The 23,086-nt window shown below is 38.3% G+C and overlaps 1 protein-coding gene and 1 long non-coding RNA gene across 4 annotated transcripts in view; one reads left to right on the forward strand and one right to left on the reverse strand.

Annotated features, from left to right (window-relative positions):
* The window catches only part of LOC121423682 (sodium- and chloride-dependent glycine transporter 1-like), a 37,273-nt gene that overhangs the window by 8,735 nt on the left and 5,452 nt on the right, over nucleotides 1-23,086 (reverse strand). For 2 of the 3 annotated variants that reach the window (XM_041619112.1, XM_041619113.1), the window contains exons 2-6: nucleotides 10,497-10,556; nucleotides 9,495-9,669; nucleotides 1,445-1,576; nucleotides 728-1,064; nucleotides 465-597 (exon numbers count right to left, since the gene is read on the reverse strand). In XM_041619112.1, the coding sequence (XP_041475046.1) occupies nucleotides 465-597; nucleotides 728-1,064; nucleotides 1,445-1,576; nucleotides 9,495-9,669; nucleotides 10,497-10,556 (837 nt within the window). Of the gene's footprint in view, nucleotides 1-464; nucleotides 598-727; nucleotides 1,065-1,444; nucleotides 1,577-9,494; nucleotides 9,670-10,496; nucleotides 10,557-12,493; nucleotides 12,614-23,086 lie in introns of those variants that run through there. The other variant, XM_041619111.1, reaches the window with a different exon arrangement.
* On the forward strand, nucleotides 9,249-23,048 carry LOC121423684. The gene is made up of 3 exons (XR_005971304.1): nucleotides 9,249-9,258; nucleotides 10,405-10,407; nucleotides 22,939-23,048. It is a non-coding gene; the product is annotated as an uncharacterized LOC121423684 (long non-coding RNA).

Genomic DNA, 23,086 nt, shown 5'->3' on the forward strand with positions numbered 1-23,086 from the left:
TTTAATCAAACTCAAAAAGGCCAGTATTCTCAAAAGAGGTTTCATTTTTAACATGGTACAAGACCATGGACTATGCAGATTTATTTCATTAACACGCTTCATTTTAAGCACACTTTGCGGAAAACGTGCATTTAATTGGATTTAAATTTGTGTACGGGATGAAATAAGCGTAATTATGTTTTAAAATCTGCATAGTCTATGGTTTTGTACAATGGTACAATTGAAACCTCTTTTGAGAATACAGGCCATAATTAATCGATCATTAAAGACAGACATTTGAAAATGCCATCATTCACAAGCAATTGTAATAGGAATCCTGTGTTAATAAATAATTCATAATCAAAATAAATCATCACAGGCAGACTTCTGCAAACATAACAGTCATACAAACCGTGTGAAGCACTGAGAAAGATTCCCAGCTGAAACATAGGAGGGAAGAGAAGGGGGGAGGGGGCGATACCCACCTTTCCAGAGGATTTGACGCCTTTAGCGAGGAAAATAAACTCAAGAGTCCAGGCGAGGAGAAGACAGAGGGCCAACTGCCAGATGACGTAACCAAATGATCCCATTTCACCAGAGTCGTGTAAAACGCCATGCCTACAAGAAAGCAACAGGGGGTATAAATAAAGATCAATTAATCGTGTGACCTCGGACCTATTCTGTAGAAGACCCTTAGGATTTTGTTAATGGGGGTGGGGGTGGGGGGAGGAAGGGGCGTGTTTCTTACCTGTAATACTCCTCGCTTGGGCGTCTCCTGAACTCCTGGAGAGGGTCCTCGAAGGACAAGGTGACATTGCCATCGAAGGACACGTTGTAGTTTCTCCTCTCATCCATGGTCATATTGGAGACGTTGATACAGGTGTTGTTCTCGGTCATGATGCCGCCGTTCTCCATGCATTCCTCCACAAGCTCGCTGCAGAAGGGCGTGTTCCACTCGTGATGGCACCCGATCCATGGCAGCGAGGACGTCATGGACTTGAACATGTAGAAGATGGTGTAGGTGATGATCACGTTGTAGTAGATGGCCACCCAGGCTGACACGGCCACCATGCCATAGCCAACACCTGCAGAGAGGGAAGATAGGGTCAAATACATTACCTAAAGGTCACCTCATGACATGGGAATGCACATGCTGCAGGAGTGTGATAAATATTTTGCCCTATATCACGACAGTGATAGTATCATATGAATTCCTCTTCAAAACATGGATGCTGACTCCAGGATCACTACTTTTGCTGTGTGGTTATTTGAAAGACATTGTCGGTTTCCCTCAAAAATGGCACTCACAACTGTTCCTACACTCAGTCTGTGCTTTCAGTTATGCCAAAGTGACACTCCTATACCACATGTCCCATTTCAACAAACTGTCACTTGCTCCCATTTATCACAGACAGGGATAGAATTGTATTTTCGGTCACACAAGGGATATAAATTAGATACTGACCTTTCATCAGTGGGGCAGCTCTCCATGCGCTGATGGGTCCACTGCTGCTGTACTGACCAAAACACAGCTCCAGGAAGAAAAGAGGCAATCCAGCAAACAGAAGCATCACAATGTATGGAATCAGGAAAGCACCTATGAAGAATGAAAACAAAAATATGAAGAAAAAAGTTCAAAAATGAGGTTGTGTGATTCAAGTCATTACCATATAGGGAAGCAATTATGTGGATAGTCTGATGTAAAGTTTTAATGCACCAACACTCTTTTCTTTTTTATTTTGTTCTCTATCAAATCCATTGTTTTCCAATAAATATCTAATCGTCCTAATTTACAACTTACAAGTCTGAATTGTTTCAACTCCTTTTTATATGGAACTTAATATGATGCTAATATTGCATTTATATCTTGTTTGCATCAATTTCATCTTTTATTCACAGGCATTAAGAATTGCACTATATACACTTATGAAATCATTCTGCTTCCACATATCATCCACATTAAAATTTTGAATGGGAAAATTGCCCATGGGTTTGTTGCAGAAAAACATCTATATGATGGGCATACTGCTCATGTACACAATGCATAAAAGGAATATCATTTCCGGGCCGAAGCACCCTTGTAGGCCAGAGAAGCAATGCTACTTGACACAGACAAGATCACCACTCGAATATTAATTACTCTTCCAGAAAGTTCTATACATGTACATCTACAGGCAAGGTGTGAGTATGCAGGCATTCATCCCCCCCCCCCTTGACCCTCTTCACCAAAGTCCACCCCCCCATACGAGACAAACAGGCCCTCATGAATTACTATAATACGTGAAGTCATTCCTTCACTTCACTCTTGCATCAATGCTGTATCTTGTGAAGCAATCAACCAGCCGGTATTCTGAGTAAAAAGAGGCATCCCTGATGCTACATCGCTAACACACACTCCCTCACACACAATTTTCATCTGACTTCAACATCACCCTTTCATTCTAACCAGGAGCCGTCTTTATCATACACCTACGTCATGTCTCATGCCCCGAGGGTGGCAGTACGGAGTGCTCAAAAGGCATCTATAAGCCCAAGTGCTCCAATACCCTTGTTTACAACTAGATGCCTAATAAAGCATCTTGCGTCAGAGACACACAAATGTATGCTCTGTCAAGACCGAATTCAAATGGAATGAGTCTCATCGTGCAGATTGTTAGTCACATGATTCAGACACTTGCGGTGGAAAGCATCTCCAGACAAAATCTAATTTATGTGTAAGTGTGGCAGATGACAACATGGCATATTTGTACAGTATGTACATGTACTTTGATCCTTTTTAAGTCATCCTATTCAATCATGATAAAAGCCATAAAATATATATTCAAAAGGTAACTACATGCAAAATCAATATCAATTCAGAGCTGTTAAACAAGGGGAATGCCTCTGGCCGTCTCACCTGCATCACGCGGTTCAATATAGCAGCAGTGCTGACTTTGAACACTACTCTAACTCGCACAAGATGTTCAGTGATACATGGTTACTCTTATGTCCACTTTTTATGAACTAGACCAATAAACTTACAGAGATATGATGGTTATTCAACAAAAAAACCCAACATGGCCAAAGTTCATTGACCTTACATGACCTTTGACCTTGATAATGTGACCTGAAACTCGAACAGGATGTTCAGTGATACTTGATTACTCTTATGTACAAGTTTCATGAATCAGATTCATAAACTTTCAAAGTTATGATGGTAATTCAACAGATATACCCTATTCGGCCAAAGTTCATTGACCTTTGACCTTGGTCATGTGACCTGAAACGCGCACAGGATGTTCAGTGATACTTGATTACTCTAATGTCCAAGTTTAATGAACTAGACCAATAAACTTTCAAAGTTATGATGGTAATTCAACAGAAACCCCCGATTCGGCCAAAGTTCATTGACCCTAAATGACCTTTGACCTTAATCATGAGACCTGAAACTTGCACAAAATTTTCAGTGATGCATGATTACTATTATGTCCAAGTTTCATGAATCAGATCCATAAACTTTCAAAGTTATAATGGGAATTCAACAGATATCCCCAATTCGGCCAAAGTTCATTGACCCTAAATGACCTTTGACCTTGGTCATGTGACGTGAAACTCATGCAGGATGTTCAGTGATACTTGATTAAGCTTATGTCCAAGTTTCATGAACTAGGTCCATATATTTTCTAAGTTATGATGACATTTCAAAAACTTAACCTCAGGTTAAGATTTCGATGTAGATTCCTCCAACATGGTCTAAGTTCATTGACCCTAAATGACCTTTGACCTTGGTCATGTGACATGAAACTCTAATAGGATGTTCAGTAATACTTGATTAACCTTATGGCCAAGTTTTATTAACTAGGTCCATATACTTTCTAAGTTATGACGTCATTTCAAAAACTTAACCTCAGGTTAAGATTTGATGTTGACGCCGCCGCCGCCGCCGTCGCCGTCGGAAAAGCGGCGCCTATAGTCTCACTTTGCTTCGCAGGTGAGACAAAAATAAAACAAATCATGTCAATTTTTCTCTGAAGAACATATCCACGTCTACGACCAGTCTACAAAAATGAAACTGATACACACTAGAGCAAAATATGCAGGTTCATCTGATTCTTCAGTGCACCTCTTTGCACTAATAAGAACAGTAAATGACCTCTGAAAGGACACAATCTGATAGGGTCATTGAAAGAAAAGACGGTACAGACAAGTACCAGCACGGTGGAATAAATTGACCAAGACATCCTTCAATAATGCCTTGAATTACAAATTCAAACACCTAATTATAAGATAGCAGTCCGTTCTTCACCGGAAGTCTTATTACATATTACAGTATTAATTTTTACTGTTACATGTATGTGCTATGAACCTTAAAAGTTATTTTAAGGTCTACATCTACATGTATAATCATTTGCTGGCTCAAACTTGATTTGATATCCTGGGAAAATAAAATGATGCCCGCATGTTCATATACATTGATGTACATGTACAGTACATGCACATATTGTAGAGGTACATCTTCCATAGTTTTGTTTATCGCCAAGTTTCCAAAATTGCTTTTCGAAAATCAGAGCGGACATGTCGCCAATTTTGCTGGGCGAGTCTAAATGATGTTAGCATACCATGACGGAGCAGATGGTGGAAAAGTACTCGGCACTTTGAAAGGTAGTCTTATGATTCAGACTCCCTTTTTAAATCCTAAAAAAATCTAGTTCAATTATTTTTATGTCATTAATCATACACTTCAAACAAAAACATAGGATTGATAAATTGCAGTGCTGTGTTTACAAGAATCAGAGATAGTAGGCCTACACATAGATGTATCTGGATTATTGGGAATAGGCCCTACATATCATTTTTGACAACTTTTTTTTATTTTACAAATTTCTTTCAAGGGCAAGGAGCAGAATCTGTACTGAGTTCACCAATATCTAGACCATCGTCTGGTGATTCTTGCTTTCTCAGCAACCCCAAACACTCCCAAATACTGCACTATTGACAGGTATTATAGGTGTACTTAAATTCACTTTAATTTTCTTACAGTAGAAAAATAAAAGTTTAATGGAAAGAGGCTACAAATATAAATGGTGTTTTTTTTTTCTTCTTGAAACTGCATGTACATTTGGAGATGCTTATTTTCTCAATGCTTTTTTTATTTTTTCAACATATGAAGTGCATGTTGGTGTTCAGTTTTGTACAGGTAAAAATAATTCAAATTTCACCAGATGAGGGCGATGCATGTTTTTGTTCAATTCTTCATTTCCAAAGAAGAAAATTAATGTACAAAGCAGTACATACATTTCACCACACATCATTTCCTTTCTATCTAGGCCTACTGGTAATGGAATTAAAGCAAAGGAACATCCTTAACCCCTCCCACTCGTTCTCTGGTTCCACTCCTACCAACACAAAATAACTAGGCCAAGATGGACATAATTTCTTAGGAAAAAAAAATGATAAGCATAACCAGCTAAACCAGTGCAATTCCCCAAAGATACCCTTGCTATAAAATGATTGATTGGAATATCAGATTGATCTGGCCCCAGACACAAGTGCAACAGAGCTGACCAAACTGACCAGACAACCTTGGCTAGAACCTATTCCTATGGGTTTTTCAGCCACACATCCCAGGAATGATTTGCCCCTGGGGTTTCAAACTGGACAATCCCATGCTTTAGAATAGTTCTTGAGAATATTGTGATTGGTTACCCTATTGGTTACTATACAAGAAGGTATGGGCCTACAATGTGTATTTATTCTCCCTAATGTTTGCCCCCTTGCTGGCATGGACAATGGAGAAGAAGCCCTTGGTTTCCTTGTTGGCTGTTGCTGGCCAATTTCGTCTTTTTGTTGTATGAACAGTGTCTCACTGTAATCTTACAGGAGCCTTTCAGACACTAGTTGGGTTATGAAACCAGCATGGGGCATGACTAACATTCCTCACCGATTGGCAAATACCATCTGAATGTGGCGATGATACAGCATGCTTTCACACCGATAGCGCGAGGGCCAATTTCAGAGGTTTCCAATCCCAACAACTCCCTTACCCCCTCCGCCTCTCTGTCCCCCTTATTTTTCTCAATCTCTTTCTCCCTGCAAGTGCAATAAGAGGTATTATTGACCAGAATTAGGCAAGACATTCATTCAAGCATCACCTTTGTTCCCGCATCAAACCACATTTGATCAATATTAATTCCATTCATTCTTAACCCCTTATCCCAATGCCCTGCCTTCTTATATAATACACCCCCCCCCCCCATTTCATTCAGTAACCTTGAGAGAAAAAAAGAGAAAGACCTGTGTACCTGGAAGAGGAAAAGTTTCAGACACATGACCTGAAAGGTTGACCTTTCTCATGGTCATGCCCTGGTCAGTGACATGATCTTATTACACAGGCCAATGGTATGATTGGTTTTTTCCTTTCATTGCTCTATATTTTTATCATCAATCTCCTTATTTACTAGCCCTAAAATTCAAACTATTTCAAACTGCACATCCTTTTCTCATTTTTTTTCCAACTCCTGCATCACTTCCTTTTATCAGCCATTGACGTGAATTCAGCAGTGGCTAAATCACTATCAAATATCATGCATTCTTGATGGTTGTTCGCGACTTGGACCTTGCAGGACATAGCAACAAACAAATGTATATATACATTGTGCATGCAGATTAAATAAATTGCAATGTCATTGCAATGTACATGTATAGTGCACGCCCACTTGATAATGTGCCCATTCAAGTATTTCCTGATGATATAACTTTAAGAGGTCACCTGATCAAGAAATCACAAAAAAAAATTCCTCCCATTGACCCAGAGTGTGGAATCCCAAGTATGCCCTTATCCATTCATGTGTCTAGTAGTGCCATGCTCCACCCAGTCAAAAGAGAGCCAATTCACGGTGACGCTCAATAATAGAGGGTACTTTTGTGTCTCTTTCCCTCTTTTTTTTCGGTGCCAGCTTACTCACATCTGGACAATTGTGGAGGCCATTGAAACAAATCTTTTTAATATCACATCCTACCAGGAATTGTCCATTACCCAGCTTATTACGAGCATTGTTATTATTTTGGGTATGAAAGGGTCACTTGATTTTAAACCAACTGGGGCCCTGCATCCAATGGATGCCAATACCACATGGCATGCCTCCTCACTGCCTGCCGTGTGAAGGTGACATTCTGTGCCAGTCCGAACGACCATGCTGGTATTTTGCCATGTGCCACGTGTGTTATGATGCTTTCGTCTGGTTGCAACTCACTGCCCATATTGGGATCGCTAATATTTATTTACATGTTTAATGTAAACAAAATTCAGGCAAAAATCATGTTTGTGTTTTGCAGATTTTTTTTCTTCATGCATTATCAAGGTAAAATGAACATTGTGCGATCCGATATGCTTTCGTAAAGAATTCTTTCTATTCTACCTTTTATTCGTAGAGATTTGTCGTAGAGATTTTCTTTTAGTCAAGAAATACATTTGAAAATTATCGTACAAAAAATTGTATAATCAAACACTCGAGATAGATTTTTTTATCGCAAGTATAGAAATGGGCCCGATTGCTTGGGGTTTTTTAACTTTCATATATTGGTGCAATTTCCTTTCAAAACTCAATTAAATTTTGACTCAATTTAAGCCCTACATGTACTGTACATGTAGTTGGGGGTTCAAACTAAAATTAAATTCTTTGAAAAAGTATGGGAGTACTCACTCTTTAGTGTACAAGAGCATTCCATTCCACCATGCACGAATCGCATTTTTGTGTCTGATTGTATTTTTTAGCTTACTCGGAAAAGGGGAGGGGAACATACATGTATACCCAATTGTTGTGTGTCCGGACGATCAATTTTTGAAAGTCATTTCGAAAAATTTATAAGCGAAGTATAATCAATTTTTATTACAAAATGTTGAGAAATATAGAGAACAAAATAGATGATTACAACTATTGAATTAATACTTTTAGTGTAATCCAAAGAGGAAATAAAGGAGGTTTCAAAAATATCAATTGTCCTGACACCCGACCCACCATCCTATGGGAAAAAATGGTTCATAAAAAATAAATTAAATGCAACAAAGCACTGCATTCTCAAGCCCCCCCCCCCAAAAAAAAAAAAACCCATGCACTTGATTTCTTTACACAAGGAATAACATCAAATAATTATTATCTTTCTCAATTTCCCTCCCTTTGAAGAACCATAAAGCCCTCACGCTGTATTGATCAAGCTCATAGAAACGGAACAGAGAGGGACATGGGCTGCTATAGAGATCAACAAAAGCGCGCCAACTCCCTGAGAAAGCATGGCTTACGCTTTACAATCAATATCCAACAAAGGATTCTTTTATGCGTAATTAGTCTACAGGTGTGAGACCCATTTCAAGAGCCTAATGCCAACTGGAAAGAATACAGGATCAGGAGAGGTAATGAGGGCATATTGTGAGGAAAAACATACAAGAGCATTTACTCATGTGTTTGGTCCAATGAATACCAAATGTAGCTAGTCTTCATCTCAGCTTTCATGCTTTTCTCATCTACTACAAGAGTCTGTGACATTAGACTATCATAAACCTGGCTTTTCCCCTAATGAATATTCATTACCACTTCAATTGAAAAAGGAAGTAGGTGGTATTGTGAGTGTGTTTGCTCATTGATTGCAAAGTGAAAGCACCAAATACCGAACTTCAGCATTTTTTCTCAGGACCACCTTGCAAAAAAAATTTCAAAGACAGAAATACTTACATGCATATCACAATTGAAGTGTGACGCTTTAGTAACTATTTTTAATTCTTTTCTCCACAAATATGCACCACTGAATTACGGATTTTCCCCTCCCTCCTTCCCCTCTGTCTCTCTCAGCCTACCACTTTTATTCAACTTTACCAGTCTATATAAAGGATTCACTTAAATCAGCAAAAAAAATTGTCAAACAATTGGGATAAAAATGTTGCATCTTCAGCAAAACCAAACACAAACACAATCCTCTCAATCTAAAAATAGAAAAAATATAGTAAAAATAGCGATACTTTTTCCTTTCTATCACAAGTAAACAGGGACAGAGAATCTATAGTAAACATTTATACTGACAACGCCAAAATACTTCATGAAATCCTCAACATGAACAAGATAATAGAATATCCTAGTTTTTCATGAGTGAGTCTGTATCAAATATTTGATGCATCGATTGAGCAATAGGCTGGATGTTTCAAAATAAATTCTATTCTTGAATCAAGCATTTACTTTAATCTCTCAAAGCCATTTGCCCTATCGTAGCTGTGGACTTTGACATTTTCCTTCAGAATGCAAAATAACTGTACAAAAAGATTGATGTATGGGACTAGTAACTTGCCCCCCTTGTACCCTTTCAGAGCAGGGTTGCCAGATGACAGAAATCTGATAATACCTCAAATTACAAATGTAACTTGGAAAGGGTTCTGAATTCTATAAATAAAATGACAAAAACTCTGGCCTCAATGAAAAAAAATCCAAATCTAAAACATTATTGAGGTCCAGGTATGAGAATGAATGGGACCAAGTTCTGAATCTTACCTCCGCCATTGGAGTAGCAGAGGTAGGGGAATCTCCAGACGTTTCCGAGACCGACAGCGTAGGACACGCAGGAGAGGATGAAGTCCAGATGGTTGGACCAGTTACCACGCTCCTGGTTCTCATCTTCCTTCTTGGAACTCTTGGACGTCTTTGAAACATTCGCAAGATGGGAGGTCTGGTGGGATAGGGAGATGGAAACAGGCAACAATGAAAATACTTGCATTCAACTTCACAGTTAAAACCAGGTTTCGTTATGAAGCATATTAAGTAAACATGGAAAAAAAAACAGAACCGATTTCATACTTTTAAATAATCTATTTGTTATGAATTAGTGCCCCACCCCCCCCAAAAAAAAAGTCATGGTATTATACATAGCCTATACTTAGCACTCTGAAATGAGAAGGAAAAAAAACATCTACATGTATTGACATCCAATCATGATTTCATGTACATGTACATGAAGGTCTTTATTTTTTTGAAAATATGAATGAATATTTACTGTATTAACGAGTACAGTAATACCTCGGTCACATTTGCTCTTCGGCAGCCTACAGTGTTTCAAAGACAGCCGTTTTAATAACTTTTATTCAAACTGCCTATGTATAGCTGGTACAAAAAAATGTTATAACGGCTGTTTTTCGACTCGCCGTACGGACGTCGTTGAGTAAATGTGACTGAGGTATTAACAAGTTAACATTCGGTATATCATATCATTCGGTTTGGTTGGTTCCGCTATTGACATTCTTTTCAAAATTCATACAAGGAAAAGGAAGCCTTCTATTTTTGCATTTTCTTTAAGTATATCACAGATAAACATTGTTGCATCAGAAATAAAATCTCCCTGATGTTTCCTTGCAATCTACCATCTAACTTTATAGTTTCTTACAGATCATTCATGTTTGTTTCGGAGTTTGTTGTTGATATCAAAGTAAGCATTCCCAAGCCTTTGATTTCATGAGTACATGTATGTGTAAACTAATCCTACATTTTCTGCATACTTACATCATCTGAAGGGACGTTCCCATTGGAAAGCACTCCGTTCAGAGGCAGTGTAACTTCACCCTATTGAGACAAATATAGAAAAGAATAGTTCAATTAATGTCATTATCCCGGACAAGGATATGAAATACTTCATCACGTGACAGGCTGATAATATCATCCAAGTTTCTGTCATCAATTTCCTTGTTACAAGATGCAAGGTTTTGCATTTCAGTTTCATTGATATTATCTGATCACACGATTGGGGAATCTTCCCAAGATTCCCTTCTGCATATTAAAGTGCTCTTTGAGAAGTAGTATCCTTTTGATTTTTTAAAGAAAGGATTAATCACAATTGGCATCGTTCTTGTGTTGTGAACGGAGGCCTGGATCTCAAATCAAGATCTTTAATAACAGAGGGGTAAAACATGATAAAAGGTACAAAATACATGTAAACAATTATATGAAAGAACAAATTAACATGGATGGATTGATGCTTTGAGGTTCATTAATTAATCATTAACCACATGACAAAAATACAGGAACCTTGCAAAATGCTCTTTAATCATAATGCACACTTGAGACAGCAGCAAGTCGGGCTTCATCTAAAAATATGCATTTGAGGCTCTTTTATATCAGAGCCTCTTGCAGGGAAAGTTTCTTGGGGCATTTGTCATGATGAGTCAAAGACCAGAAATAGAATTACAAACAAGAGATGATAACACATGAAAAAGGCCCTCTTACTGGGGCAAGCAATGCACCAGCAACATATACAGCCATGCGCATATGTTATCACTGTAGCATTTAATCTGGTCAAAACAAAAACATTAAAATCTATTAAATAGGGATGACCTCTGTTTCCACAACAGCTGGAACCATCACAAGTTCTATGAAAACAAGTTCATTACATTTCGAGAAACAGGTGGCCTTCACGGTGTCACAACTCAATACATATTTTCCCATGATAGAAGATAAAATGCATTCCACGCAAAATACATAACTTGAGAAATTAAGTATTCATGCAGGCCTACATTCATGCCAGGAAGTCCATTAAACATGAACTTGAATTCATTAATCGAGCATCGATCACCACAATATTCATTATCTAGGGTTAATGGATTAAACCAGTTATCATATCAGCCTATTCTAACTGTAAGTGTAATCAACCCTGCAAATGAAACAATTACAATAATTAGCTTTGAGCTCCGATGCAGATCTATTACAAGGTGAAAATATTTAAAGTCGGGAGCATCAAGCCCTCTCCTCATCCCAATTAACTTCAGAGCACCGGTGTTATCGCTTAATGAGAATAGAAACAGTTGGTTGCCTAGCTTACACAACGGTACAGACCTGCCCCCCCCCCCCTATGGCTAGACACATTGATTAGAGTTGTGATGAGAAAGATTATTCAGACCTACATGTAACTGTAGATTACAGATTTCAGAAAATCAGAGGTGCTTGCGACTGTTAGTAAACAACATTTTGGGGGAACGAACATGCATGCTCAATACTAGCTAAGGGAGTGGGGGGTCTAAATATATTTGTAATGGTAAACAGAAGTCCAGCCAAATCTTGCATCAGGTGAAAATTGGGTTTTTCAAGATTACATCAGGGAGTTGGGAGTGATTACATGTAGCTTCCAAAACTCCCATTTTAAATAGCTATCCCGTTTTAGCCAGTTTATTCACTTTTTTGTGGCTGTTATATAACCTGCCAGTAATGACAGAAATTTTAGTTTCAAAGTGGTTCGCATTGTCCCAACCTGAATAAATCTGAAATGCCACTAAAAAAGCTAGATGAAACTGATTAACCTTTCCTTCAACCCCTCTAATTTAAAGAAAATCTTTATTTTACTACAAAAACATTATTGAACTTATCGACACAAAACATCAATTTCTGGCCAGATTTAGCAACATTTGCTTTCACAGCAAAAAACACAATGTCTTAGAAATACTGAAAGCTATATCTTCAAATGATCGTGTAGGCCTGAATTTCAAAGTAGTTTAGAAACCGCTTTCTACCTCTTGCCCTCCTTCTTGTTCTTCATCTCGCTCCTGTTCCTCATCTAGCTCTTGCTCCTGCACAGCTAGCTCTATCTCATCCTCTTGTTTCAAGTGTGTCCACATAGTCAAAATGTATCAATCCAAATTACAAATTACCACTGGAATGTCAAGGAAAACAGATCCGTTTCTACCCAAAACATAAGAAGTGTGAAACCACCTCTATCGGAAGGAAGCAACTAAAGAGATCTCCTCAGAAACTTGATTAAGTTAACTTAAGTGTAAAAAAGTATGGCCGCTCGTACACGTGCTTCCACCTTAAATTGAAGATCGGTCGGAAACTCTGAGCCAACCTGTACTAAAAAAAGTAATCGAACTTGGGTAGAGCTTCAAGTTTGAACCAATCGGGTTCTAGGGTTTAATTTGTACATCCTATGTACAGCTCTGAATAGCATGTGCTGTTTCGGCTTTGGGGATCAGGCCCGGAACAATTTCCTGTCCGCTGGATGATGTATCTTTAACAGGTTGTGGCTCAGAAAGTTACCTCATGAGTTGCCTTGATGTGACCTTATTATGGATGGAAGAAATATTGCCTTGGACAGTTTCAACCCAAAAGAATCTGGTTCTTTCTTCCGAGTCTTACAAGTTCCACCCCAAAACTGAATTCCTTCTAATTTAGTTCTCACCTGTTCCTGTCTCTCCCATGTTAAAATGTTGCATGAAGTTCAAACCCAAATTGACTGGCAACAACTGACATTTCAACATCAAAACATTCATTTCTGTTCAAGATAATCATGGTGGATGACTTTATATAAATTTCAAGTGCAAATCCATTGGCAATTGTTCATTATTTTCTTAAATTTTTGGGCCACCCGTACCCAATTTTCTTGCATGTTCATTAATTTCTTTGCCAATTGCTTTAAAATAGCCACTGGTTTGTACATTGCATATTTGCAATGTAAACAAATCTTTGTTATCTCTCAAGTCCTGGTTTATAACCAACTAGGGATTACACATGAAATTTACATTGTAAAACAGATGAGAGCTCAGGATGCCAATAAAAAAGGTCAAGTTCATTGTGTAACCCCTATAGTCAATATGTACTCAGAGACTTCAAAGAAATTCCATTCATTGGCTGATTCTAATCTTTACTTTGGTCTGCAAATTTATCAAGTAATTGACTGGCTTTATGAAAGACGTTTTTCAGTAATCTTGTGTGTCTCTGTTCCTACAAGTATCTATGACCAAATAGATCAAACAAGAAAGACCTAGTACTTTAGTAGTGTGGGATGGCTTGAGAGCAGTGTGGGTATACAGGACAAATTCCTCATAATTTTTTTTAGCAAAGTCACTTCTGTCAACACAAAATCGGAACCCTCCAATTGGAAGTTCCCCTCATAATTAGAGGAGATTATGTACATCGATAAATGGATGTGAGGTACGGGGACATGGACTTCTAAAATTTCACACCCATATCCCTCCCCTCCATCCCCTATTCATTGTGGCACTGGAAATCCCTCAGGATCAAGCGCTTTTAACGGATGCCCTCTGCCTGAACCCGCCCTGGAAAGTTACTAGACTCAACATCCTCTTGCTACAAATCCTCGTCTTGGTATCCCCCCCCCATCCCCACCCCTGTTGTCCTCAATATTTACTATAGGATAACTCTTTATTTCCTCCTTTCAGTTATAAAAACAATGAATGCCATGCAGTGTACAGAACATTTATTGGCTCTCATCATCTTGCCTTAATATCACGTTTTCCTTTCGATTTCAGTGATTTTAGCCTGCATCCACTACATATTCTTTCCCTTCTTCCTAATTAGATCACTCATCAATCGAGTTGATGATATACCAGATATATCTCCTGAACAGACGAGAGACGGGCTGACTCATATGCAAATGAAGAGGACAAATCTGCATCATGCACGGTCCGGTTGCTGCAGTCTGACCGACTGCATCAGTCTGACCGTGTTTGGATGAGTAATTGGACATCGGGGAGTTGAAATTCTGCTCAACATACAACCTAAAGTATATTTACAATAAGGGGTTAAGGACTACATAGTGTAGCATTCAAAGCAACATGGTTCACACTGCTTCATTTTTCATGCAAATTAACTGCATAGACTGGGAGGTCCTACAATTACAATTATTGCAATTTGCAAGAGATGTTGTAATAGGCCCGACTTCATCTATATCATGACATCACCCTTCATCATTACTGCTTCAAGATGTTCTAGGCTGAAAATATACATGTAATACATGCATGAATTTACATTCTACATGTAGTCATCCTCCTCATTGATGTGTACATGAATGAATTGGCATTTTTCACCTGATGTTGGTGAATTTGGTAGATATTCAGCCACACCCTTTTAGCCCATTCACAATGTACAAACTTCCATATTTGGCACACTGAGGGCACATGCATGCTATAATACTACTACCCTCAAAACACAGACACACACTATACACAGCACAATTCCCTGTGCTTGTGTACTGGGTATTCATGGAAAATTGCGCCAAACTATGAGCCAAGTAGTCTGCAATTATAGTCTCTTTTCACCAAGGAAAGCAAACTACTACAGGTATGCATCTTATCTCACACAAATTCTTTGGTGGTTCCTTTCCAATGCTGACCACAAATTTGAATGTCAATTGATAAAAAGAACTACAGGTCCCAGGTACAATAATAGAATTCCTGAAGTTTGCTTTCACTTTTGAATTCAAAGAGAGGATTATCCATGTGGTTTTGTTATTGTGTAATACACCTATCAATTGTAAGACGCACCCCTTGACCCCCGGGAATGGTGCGTCATGGGTGGGTCATTTACCAACAAATTCGTGACTCAGGGTACCGTCATGGAGGCAATTGGTCAGTCAGAGCATGGAGAATAGGTGCGTCGTAGTCGGTCATTTTACCGGGGTGCGTCATAAAGCCTCAGCATGGTACGAACGGGTCTGTCCACGCACTTTACTCACGTCGTCGGGCGTTCATATTTAAACCCTGCATGCTCATCCTTGGATTAAAATCTTGTCTTGAATTTTCTGTCACCTTGCATAAGAAGTTATTTCACTTTTCTTTAGATCCATTTTTATATATCCAGCCCGCACGATGGCTCAAGATGAAAAACAAGTTTTTCTTGCAGCGCGCGTCTCGTACGTCGTTCCTCTCAGATCAAAAACTGATTCTCATGGGGGGGGGGTGTTCTTTGCAAAGGACGTCTTTCGTGTTGCGGATTTATTTATGATGCGCCGTAGGACATTGTTTTCTTTAATGCCTGCCAACATATTTTATTCATTTGTTGGTGAACAAAAACCGTTGCTTAATAATACCATATTTGCCGGCGTAAAGGCCGCACCCCCATTTTGCGAATCATCTTTTAAAAAAAAAAATGCATGACAGAATTCCCGGCGAAGTCGGAAAAATCTTGGTTGGAATATTGTTCAACAATCGCCGCGGAATGGGAAATAATAAACACACATGCTGTAATTCTTACTATTTCATCTTTTTCGCCAAGGCGACGCAAGGAAAATAATCCACCATCGACGTGAAGAAACGGCCGATCGAGGTAATCAAGCGCTGCGGATGAAAACAAGAGCTGCGGAGGTAAACAAGCGCTGCGGAGGTAAACAAGAGTGGCGGAGATAAACAAGCGCTGCGACGGTAAACAATCGCGGCGAATATATTTTATTTCTTTCAATTAACGTCTTCTTTTCGTACAAATAAAGTTGAAGGTCAAGTCCACCTCAGAAAATGTTGATTTTAATCAATAGAGAAAAATCAGACAAGCACAATGCTGAAGATTGCATCAAAATTGGATGTAAAATAAGAAAGTTGTGACATTTCAAAGTTTCGCTTATTTTTAACAAAACAGTTACATGTATATGAACGAGCCACTTACATCCAAATGAGAGAGTTGATGATGTCACTCAGTCACCATTTCTTTTGTATTGTTTGAATTATACAATATTTCAATTTTTACGAATTTGACGATTAGGACTTCCTTACCTGAAGCACAAAATGTTAAAATAATGGAATTCCACGTGTTCAGGGAGGAATGAAACTTCATTTCACATTAATGACGAGAAAATCAAAATATTTCATATTTCAAACACTAAAAAACAAAAGAAATAGTGAGTGAATAACATCATCGACTCTCTCATTTGGATGTAGCTGGCTCGTTCATATAACTTTTTTTGTGAAATGAAGCGAATCTTTGAAATGCCATAACTTTCTTATTTTACATCCGATTTTGATGAAATTTTCAGTGTTATGCTTGTTGAATTTTTTTTATTCAAATCAAGTTTTTGTTGGGATGGACTTGTCCTTTAAATAAATACAAAAGCACGGGCAGTGTTTCAATGTTTTTTTTTATTGAAGTCGGTGATGTCTCATGAGATAAATAATCTACAAGATGTACATCAGGCCATTGATTGAGTTTGCCGTGCCTGTTTGGGCATTTAGCATTACCTGCCAACATCCGCTAGCATTGAGTGGGTTCAGGAGAGGGCTCTGCGTATCACTGCCTGGCCAAATGTCTTGACATACATTGAACTTCTACAAAGTATGAATGTGACATCTCTTAAAGACAGACGGAGTGAACTTGTTGAAGGATTTGCACGCTCGTTGCTAAAATCGAAACGACATCACCACTTCTTGCCTGAAACCCGTAGGATTAGAATTGGTCTTTCCCTAAGAAATGCACATCATCTTGAGATTCCTCGGACTAGAACAAAAAGATACCAACAGTCGCTAATCCCCCACTTTGTGCAATTGTTGAACTCTGTAATATAATGTAATTTTATATGCAGCTTTATTTTTTTAGCAACTGTAACACTTTTTCCCGGGGGGGCCACTTACATTGGAGAGTGGATACCATGCGCGACCAAAAAAAAACACGTAAAAAGGATGTCTTTTTCACGATAGGGCACGTTACGTACGTAACGTGATAAGGGTGTCAAAAACACATAAATAATGAAAAAAGGGTATCTATTTCGCTAGGAAAATTACGTGTTTAGGGTCGAATATGTGGGATGATAAAACAAAATTAAAATGTTTTACAAAGGATGTCCTTTTTGCCCCAAAACTTCGTGTTTAGAGTCCGATTTGAGCGAGGTGTAGAAGTTGGGGTCGTACTAAACGAAATAAGGTAAAGCCGACGACCGAAGGACCCGTAACAATAAACATTCATATACTTGTTTAGGGGTTCATTTCAGGGAATATTTGCCAAGAGTGCCGTTTTGTTTCCAATACTTGTTAAGGGTAGGTTTTCACACGCCAATACTTGTTAAGGGGTGCATTTTCAGAAAATGGAATTTACGTGTTTAGGGTGCTTTTCGAGACCCCATGGTCGCGCATGGTATCCACTCGTGAATGGAAGTGGCCCCCCCGGGCACTTTTTGTACTCCCCTTTATTGTTTATCTTTAATCTTATTGATTTTATGTTAGGTTTGTCACCTTTTTATTCCAATGTTCTTTTTTTACTTACTTGAGTTCCACCTACATGTAATACGACTATTCGATATGTAATTCTGCCCACAGGCTTCAATATTTTTTGGTTCGTTTATTTATTTTTTTTACTATAAAGCATATAATGTACCAGTCACATTTCTTTGACTACCTATTTGCCTGTTTCGGCCGGAGAACATTGGATTCAGTGCACTGAATTTGCTATTCTCTGGTTTAGGCAGGTAAACGGGTGGTCAATTGGGATTGTGACTGGTGGTGTACTATCTACAGTATATCACATGGTTAATTCCAGACTTCATACCAATCTTGTAACATCGTATTTATATCGCTTTAGTTTTATGACTGTCATACAAGGCTCAAACTAATTTGAAATTGCAATTATTCACAACATTGATTTGTTTTATATTTTTATAGGACTTATATATTATTTTATTTGTCTTGCTATTTACAATTTTTTTGTATACATGCCTATTTTTCTTGTTTTAAATATGATATTTTAAAAGTGTAAATGTTTATTTATATATGTTTTTAATACTCGCAACCTTGCTGATGTGATTTTGACGATGATAGTTTTACAATGTTATAATTTCAATCAATAATCTTTTTTTTGAGATTGTCCAAATTAATTTTTCTGGCTTTATTTGTTATTTGTCAAGCACTAGAATTGTGATATATTGTAATCTTTTAATAATATACATGTACATTTTTACTTTGTAAATATGATGCTTCTTCGGACTTTTGTCATGTATCATTTTCACAATAAAACCAGAATTGAATTGAATTGAAAAAATAAAGAGTGAGAGAGAGGTAAAGACCAAGTGAAATAAAGACATTGGCGGCGGAAGCCCAAAGAATTAGAGGGTGTCTACCTTAGTGATGGACAAATGTAAGTAAAATAATTTGACAAGCAAAAAAAAAGGTCATCAACCTAAATTTTAGGGGGGGGGACAAGAGACATTTTAGGGGGGTCCACCAGAATTTAGGGGAGGGGGATGCAGGAAACAAAATTGACAAGCAATAAAAAAAGTTATCAATTAAAAATTTAGGGGGGATCGTCCCACCATCTCAATTTTTTGGGGGGACCTGCCCCCCCCCCCCGCCGCCTATGAATAAAGATGAACCCGGGGGGGGGGGCACTTACATTGACGAGTAGATACCATGCGCGACCAAAAAAAAACATGTAAAAAGGATGTCTTTTTCACGATAGGGCACGTTACGTACAAGGGTGTCAAAAACACAAAAAATAAGAAAAAAGGGTATCTATTTCGCTAGGAAAATTACGTGTTTAGGGTCGAATTTGCGGGGATGATAAAACAAAATTAAAATGCTTTGTAAAGGATGTCCTTTTTGCCCCAACACTTCGTGTTTAGAGTCTGATCTGAGGTGTAGGAGGTGGGGTCGTACTAAACCAAATTAGGTAAAGCCGACGACCAAAGGACCTGTAACAATAAAACATTCCTGTACTTAATTGTTTAAGGGAATATTTGCCAAGAGTATCGTTTTCCAATACTTGTTAAGGGTAGGGTTTCACACGCCAATACTTGTTAAGGGGTGCATTTTCAGAATATGGAAATTACGTGTTTAGGGTGCTTTTCGAAACCCCATGGTCGCGCATGGTATCCACTCATGAATGGAAGTGCCCCCCCCCCCCCCCCCCGGAGAGGAACACTGAATCTTTCTTGGAAAATTGTGGTCTTGAAAAAGACCGTTATTAATTCACGCACAAAGCAATTTTAATTGACATACCTTGTCATGTTCCCTCGGTCTCTTTCAGCGGGAAAATATTGAAGGCGGCATGATTCTTTTTAATACTTACGCTATTTTTCCACCTGCAATAGAATATCAAATTTCATGCAAACTTCGTGTATCACCTTGTCATCTTTATCGTCGCACGCAAATCGTGCATCATCATTTACTATTGTCAACATAAACGTGCTCTATCATCATCATCCTCGTCGCCATCATAATAATCCATAATGCCTAACAAGTAAAAATCTAAATCATTCATCTCAATGTTGTAACTTTAATTATCATTTTATGGCAATTCATTGACACAATCGTACTTATATCATTATTGTCACCATTATCATCACATAATTCATCCAAAATAATTTGTATTCACAACCAACCAGCCAATCATCACCACTGCCGCCATTTCCCGCAGCAGACCACAGCACACATCGCAAGGTAGGTTTTTATTATTATTTATTGGCCGAGATGAGACTTGGAGATGCAAAACAAAAGAAAAGATCAAAAGGTAAATATTTTCATTTTATTTTCCATTACGATCGATGATGATGTAAAAAATAAATTCAAAAATCTAGAGCGAGGTGCTGTTAATCTTCCTGGCTCCTGCAAGGAAGATAAAAATGATAACGTGTTAAATCAATGTTCCACATAATTTCATGAAAAGTAATGACATTCATTACAATTAGGTTGTGTTGACAAAAGTCTACCAACATATTGCAAACGTACTTATTACACATGCTATTGCCGGGAATGCCGGCCCCAGACAGAGTCAGTGAGTTGCACGGTCTCTGAGCTCTGTTACGTTCTATGGAAACAAATTTAGTCCCAAATAGAATTTAATTTGAAAAGTAAGTTATCACGTACCGGTACTGAAATGTTTTCTTAGTTAAGTCGTGCTTTTTACTATTTCATCCTATAATTGCGCTGTTTTAACTACCATTACAATGGAAGCGTCACTGTATGTAGTCCCAAACGTACGCATACGTGCTGTTTTTGACCGCATATTCAGCGTTCGCGCTTTAGGCCGTACCCCGACTTTGCTTCTTTTTCTCGTCAAAAGATAGTGCTGCCTATACGCCGGCAAATACGGTAGTTCATGATTAAAATGCGCCTCATAAAATGGGCGATACCAAAGACGGTCCTTTCAAAGACCCTCTCGTGCATTCGCCCCCTGAATGGGTATTATTATTCCATAGTATGGTAGTGGATCGTATTACCGAACACTTTTCATGAATTTGATCATGTCAAACACATTATTCCAATAAAATTCACCAAACTTTCATCATAAATACACAAATACCTACAAAATATAAATATGCAGAAATTTTGCCGAAATTGTTTTTCATTTTTACGACATCAGCTTCCAATCGGACCCCTCTTCGCTAGTGAAATATTTTGGTCACTTGAAAAGGTATCGTATTACCGAACGTGTGTTTTCTATGGGAAAAGTTGGGAAAACAACAAAGTCACTCATTAGCTATTTTGACCATATTTTATTGTTTTGAGGATATAAAGACTTCGAAATTGTGTTTTTGATAATTTTTCATCATTTTTCTATTTAAGTTCCCTTTGGAAGGAAGTTGCAAAGGTTTGAGCGTATTTGATTATTTTCTGACGCATATGATGCGCGCGTTCGGTAATACAAGGCCGGTCGGTAATACAATCACTCACTATACTTTGCAAGGTTCCTTCGCGAGAGATGTACGCGGATGTCGTATCGTATACAGTACAGCGGCGGCACGTTGGTGCCGCGCCCGGCCCGCGGAGCCGGAGATTTACTTGACGGAGTGCGTCATGGAGACAGTCGATGGTCAGTCAAAATCTGGCACTGGTGCGTCATATTTTTTCGTCCAGGCACAGTCATCGTAAGAAAAGGTCCGTCACAGTCGAGACACACAGGTGCGTCATGGTACATGGAAATCCGACTCACATCTGACAAGTGACGCACCATCCCCGGGGGTCAAGGGGTGCGTCTTACAATTGATAGGTGTATAATGGGAATGGGGGGGGGGGGGTGGAAAAATATTCACCCCTCCCCTCTTTATAATTCTAAAGATTGATCAGCAAAGAAATACGTCAAAATTCTTTCCAATGAACCAGTGTTCCACAACTTGTAATACATGTACCACTACCAAGTTATCAACACTTTTCAACTTGAAAAAGGAAACTTAATGTAATATAAAAGGAATTCATTGTTATTAGGAACAGATTTTACCATTCAGCAATTTCAGGTTCAAGTGTGATCTGTTTTTTCTTTTTTTTTTTTTTGGGGGGGGGGGGCATATTTAGTTTGCAAAATAATGGCAGCACTCAACCATTCCTCCATTCATTACTTTGATTAGTAACATTTAACTGGTACCTTCTGCTTTTCCTTGAAATAATTTGCATGAATGCTATTAAAACATCAAAACTCATTTTTACATAAAAAAAAAAAGCTTGAATCGTATACCCCTTTCATAAACCCCATTAAAATGAATTAGGCGGCTAATAGCAGCATAATTTGGTCGTAAAATTGGAGGAGGACAAGAGTTATCCGCATTACTCTGATGCTGCTATTATCCGCATAATAGCAGCATCGGGACAAGATTTTTAGTTTATGAACACATTTCCAAATTATGCGGATAATTGCCATGGTGCGGTCACAAGGTCACCCTTTTCCAACACAACCGCATCGGAGGGGGCGTGTCCAGTTGTCATGGCGATTATCCCCCTTTTTCAGGACGGGCGCTCGTAAAAATAATGCGGCTTATTTTCGGAGTTTATGAACGCAATTTTTATTGAATTATCCGCATTACTCTTAGGCGGCTAATTGGAGGATAGGTTTATGAAAAGGGTATAATATGTATTCTTGTGAAGCTTTCAGCCCACTACCAGTATAACAAAAATGCCGGTAATATAAAAACACAACAAATCTGGCTCACTGCCAAAACCCAGCAGCGCTCAAGCCCCCTCCTAGTCTAGTGCATTAAACTGTGACTTCTTCTTTTGTCACTAAATTGTGGTATGCAGTGATGATTGGTTGCTCAAGCAACATATCAATACAAGATGTAAGGTTACAGCATGTGATGCGATCAGATGGATTCTTAGACCCACCCCCTTGTTTTCTTGTTTACAAGCATATTAAAGACCATTGCCGAACAAATAACATTCATCAAAACTTTCTGCTACTAAACCATTGTAAAAAATTACTGTTGCCAATATCCCAATGACACTAGATATAAACAAAAAATAAAAATACATGTAAGTTGATATTTTCCTCTTTTTATTCCAGAATATTCAACTAAATTGTGCAATGCACAAAATGATACAGAACATACATGCCATGTACATTAATGAAAATTGTTTTGTTTCATAAATATATTTATCAAAAACATGCAATTAAAATGAAATAAT

Source organism: Lytechinus variegatus, chromosome 11 (genome assembly GCF_018143015.1).
Source record: "Lytechinus variegatus isolate NC3 chromosome 11, Lvar_3.0, whole genome shotgun sequence".
Lineage (NCBI taxonomy): Eukaryota > Metazoa > Echinodermata > Echinoidea > Temnopleuroida > Toxopneustidae > Lytechinus > Lytechinus variegatus.